Genomic DNA, 10,163 nt, shown 5'->3' on the forward strand with positions numbered 1-10,163 from the left:
TTCCTATTACTCGTTTGTTTCAGGGTCCCACCTCCTGAGGAAAGTCCATCTTTGCTATGGTGTGATTAAAAAAAAATAAAATGAACAAAACCCCACTTCTAGAACTAAAGAAGTTGTGTAAGAGTGCTGATATTATAATCCCTCAGAAATTCCTTGTCACAGCTCTGTAAATTTACAAAACTTCATTGAATTGTTCACTTAGATGAAATTTATGGCATGCAAATTATACCTCAATAAACCTATTTAAAAAAATATCAATAACAAAAAAAAAGAGTGCTGATATTATTCCTATCTATTTTTGTGACCTCGATCAACTTGCCTGATTTCTCTGAGCCCTATTTAATTTCTTCATTGGTAACAGGGAAGGGTTGAGAGAGCGCCTAGGAAATGCCTAGTATAGGAAGGACCTATAATTTGGTACTCTTTCCCATATATCAAAACATCTTGTAACCTTGAATTTTCATTTGTCGATTATATGTCAATAAAGCTGGGAAAAAAAAGAGCTGACTGCCCTCTTCCTTACCACTAATACACCAAGAAGATGCTTCTAGCTTCATAGGTTCTCTCCCCAAATTCTTCCCTTTTTGATAATTATTTTAAAATGAACAATAAATATATATGTTGTATCGAGAAGGGTCGACACTGAGACTGCAGGCACTGAATGTGAACACCAAGGACTTTGCAGAATCTCAAAGTGGAGCATCCAGAATCCTCCATGGGAAAAGACAGAAAAGGTAATGAGCTCATTACCTCTCATGTCGCCAAACCCAGAGGGGCATATTGCTTGGCCATGAAGCAGCGCTATGATATTAGCTCAACACTAGGCCTCTGGAGCAGTGACACAGAGTTTGCTGATGCCATAGTCCTGGTTTCCAGGGGATTAAGATCCCTCTAAATACCTTTAAATATCTAGAGTAGGGGTCCCTCTTAGATGAGAAGAACAACCAACAAAGCTATTCATAGATGAGGATGATGACTTTAAAACTTGAAGAAGAGGGTGGTGCTGAGCTTGTCAAGCTTAGAAAAAATACATCAATGCCTCCAGAAACTCTCAAGGTAGTCACAGGGAAAATTGTCCTTTCCTGAAATCCATGGTTGAGAACTGCAGCTTGACTCTGTAAACCATTTATACCTAGTTGCCGCTCTGTTCCTGTGGACCTCCGTGGCATGCCCTGGGCTCTAGTGCTAAGGCCTGCCTCTCTCTGTCTTGCCCTTGTCCTGTTCTTCGCATTCAATCCAGCCTGCCTGCGCAGGTAGGCTCTTGAAACCTAGTGGCCTGAGTGTTAACAACATGACACTCAGTGGGATAAACAAAGATCACTGGACAGCAGGGATACAGGTGAGGAAGGCAAGGCTATGCATTAAATGTCTCATTTGGACAACCAGATCCTCAAGTGCCTAATACTGAGCGATCTGAGACTGTCCAGCTGCCTCTCCTGGAACAAAAGCGCAAAGGAAAGAGATGGCAACAGGAAGCGTGCCGAATTTTTATTAATATGATGTATCAAGCTTTGTCCTTTATAAACAGAGTTCTCCCTTTACTGCAAATTACCCTTTACTCTCCCCTAAACATCTCCAGCTGCATGGGGTACCCTGCAGCTTACAGGGGAGGCCAGACACAAATGCCAGAAGAAAGAGAAACAGAAACCCCCTGCAGGGGCAGGTATGGGCCAAGAGAAGTTTACAGGGCTCTCTCTCAGATTCGAGTCCCTTCCTCCTCATGCATCTTCTTAAGGAAGCTGGGGCACCGGCCTTCTCAGAGAGTGGATCTATTACCTCACACCCAGCCATGGAGCAAGACTCTGCCAGAAAATATGTGGCCCCACCAATGATTCTAATGCTTTAAAGGATGATTTGCACAGCTAGTCACAGAGGAATCTTTATGGAATATGTGCAGTGCCCAGGCCTGCAGTGTCAAGGCCTGGGTCATGAGAAGGGACACAGGTGGGGGATTTGGGGGCCAAAGCAGGGAGGAGTTTCTGTGTTGGATGATAAGGGAGGGCTGAGAAGAGAGTGGCCTGGGTATGTACATGAAGAGACAGCATCAGACTCTAGTCTGCAGCATGGCCAGGAGCCAGGAGAGTGTGCTCTGCGCCAGCAGGACAGCCGCCAGCAGGAGATGCCTCAGGGTGGCCTTGCTGGAGCTCGAGAGGGCCACAGGTAAAGCCCTGAAGCCCGCAGGGGTCTTGTCCTGGGCCTCCACTTTGCCTCCAGAGGACTCCAAGCAGGGCCCCCGCGGAGTAGGGATGATGTCTGGAATCCATCCTGTTGTGTTTTCCACCACCTCCTGCGAGAGAGGGGGAAAAACAAGGTAAATGTAGAAACAGCTCCCTTTTCTTTCTTGAGATCTTCCTTGGTCATCCCCAGTCCTCACAGAGCTCACAGGCTAACCATGAGGCTCTGACCGCATCCGCAACCCAGTACAGCAACAAACCACCTTTCCAGTTCTTCAGCACCCTGTTGCCTGACCCAGTGTTCCTACCATTGCCCTTCATGTCCCTCATTCTTCTCTTTTCCTGTTTAGACCCAGCACCACCCCACATCTCTAACGCTAGAGGGAGGTCTCTCCTGGGACACTCACGTCAATGGTCTTTATTATCACTGTCTGCTGGGCCTCCTTGCAGGCTTTCTCAGCCTTCTTAATGCTCTCTGGGGTCCACTCGACATTGTTCATGGCCATCATTCCCTCCATGGAGCTGCCATGGGTGGCAGGATCACAGCAGGGGAAACAGACCGTACTTTAGGGTTGACTTAAACCTTCAGCAAAACATGTACCCTCATTTTTATTAAAATCAATTCCATGTCAGCAAAAGCCATAAGTAACATCTTACAACAAGAGACAATTACAGTGAGTTTGACAAGAGAAATCTCAGAACTCAGAGATGAGAATTTTAAAACATGAAAAAGAGGATCTTCTGACTCTTTAAGGAAGTGGCTCTTCGTCTGGAGGGCATGGAGTGAGATGGGCTCCCTGAAGTCACTTTATCAACCTTCTTGGAGGCAATTTCATTGCCCTGAAATTTTATATGAAATAGGGTGTATCTGCATAGATGTGCATTTTTTTCATGGAAAAACATTTCTTAGTTCTCATGAGAATCTCAGAGGGGATCCTTATCCCCAGATAATGGAGGGTCGTGATGTGAAAGTAAACATAGTCTTTGGCTGAGTCAAGTAGTGCATGTGGAAAAAGGCAGACAAAGAATTTATAAATAAAGGATCTCACTTCTAGGGTTCAGTTTTATCTGTCCCTCTGAATGGCCTTGCTGATATGGGAGAAAAATCCTGCAAAATTCCTGTTTTGTGCCAGAGCTTTGAGAGTTAGATCCTGATGGAAACAGGAGTGAGGGGGGGCAGGAGCTGGTCAGGCAGCCCCGGAAGGAATCCTGGCTCACCAGTCTAGGAGGTAATGGGTAGGGCTCCTTTTCTTCCTCCCCCGATCCTCCCCAAGGTCCCTCCCATACACATACATAAGGTCTTATCTTTTAGGATGACTCACTCTGATGCCTCCTCCCCCAACTCATGGGCCACGTAGATAATGTCAGGGTACCCCATGCAGCTGGAGATGTTATTTCGGGGATAGTAGAAGAGGAAGATGAGGCACATCTCATTAATGGTGCTGGGGCCTCCCTGGAGGAGATAGACAGAGATGGAGAGACAAAGATACAAAGGCATGCAGAGACAGGAGGACAAGGCAGACAGAAAATAGTTGAAGGTGTCATCTATCTTACCAGTGATGCCATCTCCTTTTCCCTTAATGTAGAGCCAGCTCACTGCCCTATTTGTGGCTCTATTTTCATTGGTGGATAATTATTGATATTATTTCCAAAAAAAAATTCCATATATCTGCCCTGACCCCAGCTTCACTTCCACTGTCCTGGTTTGGGCTAGATTATCTGCCTTTCAACTAGTATCAGTCACTCACCTGCTCTGATTGCAATCTGAGCTCTGTAGAGCTGCCAGCCAAGTTGTTCACAGTTCATCTTGCATCCTGCCATTTGCCTATTCAGAAACCTCCAATGGCTTCCAGTAGTTCATTAAACAAGAGTCAATCATCGCTAAACCAATTATTTGATTCTATGTAATAAATTCCAACCCATTCATTGATTCATTCATTCCATTTACTTACCTGGCAAATATTTAGTTAGCCCTGTTGTCCTGGAGATATAGGTAGGTCAGGATTGCCCCTACTTCAAGGACTCTTTCCAACTTTATCGTCCTCATCCTCATTCCATTCCTTCAGATATCTTTTCCCATTTTTTTTGGCTTCCAACCAAACTTCTTCATGCACACCCCATGCTTTCCTTATATATGGCTTTCTCAGTTTTTTCCTTCTCCAGAATTCCTCATCTCTATGTGTCTAAAGCAGGACTCATTCACCTGCGTCACATGTTCAGTTCACTGTAGTAGGATCTCATGATTCTTTCCTGTGAATTTCCCTAGTGGATTAGTCTCATTATTCTTGTATGGTATCTATCACTTACTACCTTGTATTATAATCATTTGTAGGACAGCATTTTTTTCCTCAGTTGCCTGTAACACCTTTTGAATCCCACAATCACTAAACTATTCCTGATGCACAAAACGGGGTGGGGGGTTGGTCCTTGTGACCATAGAAACAATAGCCAACTTTAATTGAGCATCTACTACAAGTCAGGCAATGATCTAGGTGTTTTGCATGTGTTAACCAACTCTCACAAAAATCTTATGAGGTAGAACGTAGTATTAATCTTATGTGAATTAGGAAATTGAGATATAAAGAAGTTGAATAACTTGCCTAAATTTAAAAAGATACTAAATGATTGTGCTGACATTCAAACCCAGGCAATGAGGCTGCAGAATCTCTGCTCTTAGTCACTATAGTGTATTATATTTCCATGGTCTTAGTGGGTTATTGGCAGAGAATGTGGGAAATCCCTGTTCCCATCTTAGATGCATGGAGTGTGAGAACATGAAAAGCCCCATGTGGACGTGCAATAGCACTGGAGGAAGGAAGAGGCTTCAGTGAAATCAAACGGGTCACTGGATAGCCAAAGCCATGAGGGGGCTCTCCACTGGGGCTATGGTCATGGTGACTGACCATGGTGGGGAGAGAGGTCACTTACAAATGTCATGGCGTCACGGTCCAGCGTCTGGTAGTGACATTCTACCAGCAATTCATCTCCCTGTTCCGAGTGAAACATGAAGGCTGAGAGTAAGACACAGAGGGACTGGTACAGTTTGAGAACTTTCTTGGCTGGCAGTAATGAGCTATGATGCTGCTGCCCCCAACTCTGCCATGCCTCCCTCAGACTCTCACCGGCTTGATCTCCACTCGAGAAGGCAAATCTCGAGTCTCCTGCAGATTGAAGTCATAGGAATCGTCTTTACAGATTGTTTGAAGTTGTGTTCCATTCCTAGAGGAAGAGAAGGTGAGAATTCAGAAACAAAGAGAAGATGAAATAGAGAGGGGTCTTCCAATAAAGATGTAGCACGTGGGTGGGGTCATTCTGTGAGTAGATTATCCACAAAAATAAACAAAAAACTTCTTCTACAGTTGTATTCCAGTTATCTTTAATCTAAAGATAATTCTAGCTCTTCCTTATTCTCAACCAAGCGTAAACATATGCTTCAGAATAAATCACTGTTCTTAAAATCCATTGCCACCTACAGAAAGGAAAGCTTCAGGGTCTTCCCTCACCTGTACTGCACGGCTTGCAGAGCCCTTCCAGCCAAGTGAGTGTGCAGCAGGTAGCCATACACCTGTATGTCAGGCACGGGGGCTCCATTGATCTGTAACAGGGATGAGGTGCACATGATTTGTTAAGGACTCTGTTCTTGACTTGTTCCTTGATTTTCCTCCCTTGATATTTGACACCTTCCTCTGATGACTGACATTTGATCCCATAATTCTTATTGAACCGTTCTGACCCTTCTTCCTTCCCCACTCCCCTTGTTCTCTAAGCCCTGACTCCTTCCCTTCTTTGCAAAAGTCATGTTAGCGAATTTCCTGAGCACCAGGTTGTAATCATTCTCCAAATCTGGGGCTCAGACTGTGGATCAGCCCAGATATGGGATGTGGGCAAGGAGAGTGTGTTTTCTCCTCAGGAAGGGTGCACCTCCCAGCTCCACCTCCTCAAACTTCTCCGTCCTACACAGCCCATAGGACATGAAGGACTCGGCGCCTGGGGGGATGAAGTGGATGGGGAACGTGAAGAAGCCCAGTTGGAGGACGCCCATGTCATATTTGCGGAGCTGAGCGGTGTAGTACACACGAATCCCCGAGGAGTCATACACACCTGGTGCAGAGAAGAACAGTCAATCACGGGAGGCAGGATAGCAGGTCACAATGTGGAGATAGAGAGAGGCCCAGGAAAGCTCAGTGGGCTGTGATCACAGGGAGTTAGCATGCATCCCACAACGTGTTCCCAATACTGAAAGGACCAGCCAACCCCACCAGCCTCCCTTCCTTAAATCCTCCAGACGCTTACCAGGAAGGTTGTTAAAATTGCTGTAATGAATCTCCAGTCGGATCCACTGAGGGTCCAAAGGGGTCCCAATAGAGATGCCCACGTCATCTGGAAACTGGTAGCTCTGTTGGAAGGAGGGAGATTTGGCAGCAAGAAGGGCCAGGAACCAGGTATAGGGATTCAGGGTTCCTACCCTTGTTTTCTAACTCTCATCCCAGACTTCCCCTATCCCTTGGTCTTCCAACAGCCCAGTGATCTCATTACCTAACCACGTGCACCTGCTTAGCCATGTGTTTCCCCCATCACAGGACTCACAGTGCCCCCAACAGCCCATCCCACGATGACCTGTGAGCAGAGGGAGAAGGCAGGGTCAGCCCCATAGCAGTCGCTGATGCCTGTGGGAAGAACGCTAGCATTGCCACAGGCATACACCAGGATGTGATGCACCATTGTCTCATTGTGGTAGACCAACTTGGGCTCAAACTGGACAGAAAAAGAAGAGCAGAACATGAGCAAGACCTTCTACATCAAATCATGTTATCTTCCTTTTTGTCAAACAAAACTATACCCATTTCCCTCTTCTGTTTCTCTCTCTCCCTTTTTCTCTGTGTTTGTTCCCCAAGCTGTCATTTTTCCACCCACTCAGTTTGACTCCCCTCTCAATTGCCCTCTCCTTTAAGCGCCTCCTGGAGAGCAGAGCATATGAAATCTAGCCGGGGACATTCCAAGACTTCTGCCTTCCCTTGGTAACCACCTCAGTTCACTGTATCTGAGCATGTAGCCATGCCTTTTCAAATCATCTGACTAATGAAAAAAAGTCCCCGCCTTTGCCACTTACTGTAAGATTATACTTTTATTTATTTGATCAAAATCGAAATCACTCATATATGAAATTGTGTTACCAAATTTGAATTCATTCTAGCCAGATTTCACCATCCTCCTGACAGCCTGTGGCCATATCCTCTCCCTGACTTTACATCCTTTTGGGCCAGTGGGCACAACTCTGGGGCCAGGCTGAGGTTCATACTTTGTTTTTTGCCTTATTAATTATTAATTCATAACCTTCATCAACATGTCTATTGCACTGTGGAGCTTAAATAAAATAGTGCTGGGAGTTATAGTTCTGGGCTCAGGAAATGATGTAACCATGACCTCCACCAAGCACCACCTGTCCTGTTGTTGCAGCTACTTCTCCCTTGCTTCCTCCTAGAAATTTTTCAGACCTCATCCTCCAGGTTTGACCACACCCCCCTGCTCTGCTCCAGCACCCTTCCCTGCCTTGACAATGTCTCCCATCTGGTCTACATACCTTGTAAATGTGATGCTTCTCACTAACAATGGGGAGAGGAAGAAAGGTGCAGGCATACGTGGTGTCATCCTCTGGAATAAGGAACTGGGGAAGGATGCACAGAAGTTGAGCCAGATGACAGTGAGGATCTAAAGAAATAGGGGAAGGGCCAGGGCTGGGAAGGTGGTTCACATTAGGGTCAGATTGGCAGTCCTCAGGGGTCAGAGGGATGTACTGAATATTGGGAGCAAGAGGAGAGATCTGGGTTGAGTGGGAGAAGAAGGGAGCTGGAGGCTGCTGGGTGGGATGAGGGTGTCTTACATCAGTAATCTCCAAGTCATGAATGATGACATCCTCGGGGACATCCAGATCGTCAGGGTGGACAACTTGTAGCAGAAAGATGGACTTGACAAAAGTACGCTCCCGATCCAGCTTCAGAGTGTCATCCAGGCCATAGGCGGCCAGCACCCTCACAGTGTCACTCTGCAGGGTGCCATGAGCATTAAGGCACTGCCACACTTGAGCAGCACTCTGCATATCCCTGCACCCAAGGACCTATACAAGGCACTTGCTCATGTCTACATGGTGGAATGAAAGGAGCTTCACACTAAGAGTGAGAACTAGTCAGGTTCTATTTCTGCCTCTGAGGCTTACTTGCTGGTGATCTTGAGCAAGTCACGTTCCCTCTCACATACCCTCTCTAAGCCGGTGTCCACATCTGTAAAATGAAAGGCCTGAATTAAACTCTTAAATCCTAACACTCTAAAGGTCAGTGAAACTGAGCAGAATTCTTTAAGAGGAGAACACTGGGGCAGGTGGGTGAGAGGGTGGATCAGTGGGTGGTCACCCTGTGGAAGGCTTTTGGATTTTAGCAGGTGGCACACTTGGAGCATTACCTGGGAAGGCTGAGAGGAATAGAAGTCTTAGGAATGATGACTGGCTGCCTGACTGGGGGCAACTACCTCCCCAGAAGGAAAACCTGCTTGTGACTAAATGCTTTTCTCTGCTCGCTATTTTACCGTAATATCCAGGTCATGAGGGTCGCAGGAGCGGAAGGGCCTCGAAAAGCGCATGGTGGTGTAGTCAGCATCTTCTGTCAGCCCCAGCAGCTCAGCATCCTGGCTCCCATCCTCCTGCAGAGTGTCTTCGTCTACCAAGTGCTGATCCTTGGGTCCAGTGAAGGTCAAGAAGTAAGAACCAGGAGCCTCAACTGACACTCTTTGGAGCAGTACTTACCCCTTAAGCTCCCCTAGGATACGCAAGTAGCAGAACCCAGGTGTTCTCTATTACGTAGTTTGCTCCTTAGGCAGAGCATGGCGTGAAGAATATGGCAGAGCGCCCTTTCATGGGGTTCATCAGATGGGCAATCTATAATGGAGTTTCACCACCTGGGCTTCCTTTACTCCTCCCACTTCAAGTCTCTTCTCCATAAAGTCTAATATTCCTGCAACGCTAACGCTCGAAGTTTCACATATCATATCAAAACGGAAATCACTCAAATATAAAATTGGGTTACCAGGTTTGAGTTCATTTCAGCCAGACATTTATCTGCTTTCATGCGGCTCTTAATGTAACTATTTCTCAAACAGCTTTGAATTTTCCCCAGTGACCTGCATTTAGTGGGCTATTAGCAAGTAAGAGGTGCAAGACTTTCTCACAATCTAATGGTTTCATTCTCTCAGCAGTCTTGAAGACTCATGCAGTCTGGAAGACCTAGATTTCAAACTCTACAATGGACCATTTCTGGAGGGAGGCACTAGCATGCAGCTGGTGTTCTGGGTGTGTGTTTGGATATCCTTGGGGAATGTGGATCCTTTCTGGACAGGAAACCATCCTCAACCCAACAAAGACCCTCATCCTTGGAAGCAAGTCACGCCCAGACTTACCGAGAAATAGACATTGCCATTAGGCAAGACTCCTCCAACAACCAGATCACTTCCCACGTTGGTGTAGCGATTTGTGACACCCAAGCCCACCCAGCCAGCTGTCCTGACCTGGAGCTCAAAACTGATGATTTCAGTCTCAAAGTCAAAGTCCCAAAGCAGGAACATGACATTGGAAGGATCTAGGAACCTGGAATAGCGCAGGCGAGATGTGGGGCCAAGGCGGTTGCTTTGTAAGGGGGCTGCCAGGGCCGAAAGTAGAAAAAGCCTGAAGAGAAGGTCACGGGCCATGGCTCCTGAGACCTGGAGCATCTCCCTTGCAGATGAACATTCGAGAGCTTCGGAGTTTTATGTCCTACCTGGGCCAGGCACCATGCCATGAGGGAGGGCCAGGCTGGAGCACTTCTGATCTGATTATCCTCCAGGTTCTGAGCAGGGCCCCTTACATAACTCTGGAGGTGAGAGGTGCCTGGAGAGGATACACGGCAGGCTGCTTTCACTCTGGAGCAGGGGCCTGGCAGAAAATCCTCAGGATATGAATTGTTT

General features: G+C 46.6%; 1 protein-coding gene across 1 annotated transcript; it reads right to left on the minus strand.

The window, feature by feature from the left end:
- Window positions 1–1,407: 1,407 nt before the first annotated feature.
- On the minus strand, window positions 1,408–9,908 carry LOC116528007 (putative DBH-like monooxygenase protein 2). Its single transcript, XM_032245201.1, has 13 exons — window positions 9,621–9,908; window positions 8,754–8,900; window positions 8,056–8,217; window positions 7,756–7,839; window positions 6,762–6,929; window positions 6,468–6,570; window positions 6,109–6,275; window positions 5,678–5,769; window positions 5,297–5,393; window positions 5,103–5,162; window positions 3,497–3,627; window positions 2,582–2,696; window positions 1,408–2,287 (listed from the first exon to the last, which is right to left on the minus strand). The coding sequence occupies exons 1-13, from the start codon at window positions 9,906–9,908 to the stop codon at window positions 2,045–2,047; spliced, it is 1,857 nt and encodes a 618-aa protein (XP_032101092.1). The 3' UTR covers window positions 1,408–2,044.
- Window positions 9,909–10,163: the final 255 nt, after the last annotated feature.

The sequence above is a fragment of the Sapajus apella genome, unplaced genomic scaffold (assembly GCF_009761245.1).
Source record: "Sapajus apella isolate SASKATOON/1434 unplaced genomic scaffold, GSC_monkey_1.0 scaffold56, whole genome shotgun sequence".
NCBI classification, from domain to species: Eukaryota; Metazoa; Chordata; class Mammalia; order Primates; family Cebidae; genus Sapajus; species Sapajus apella.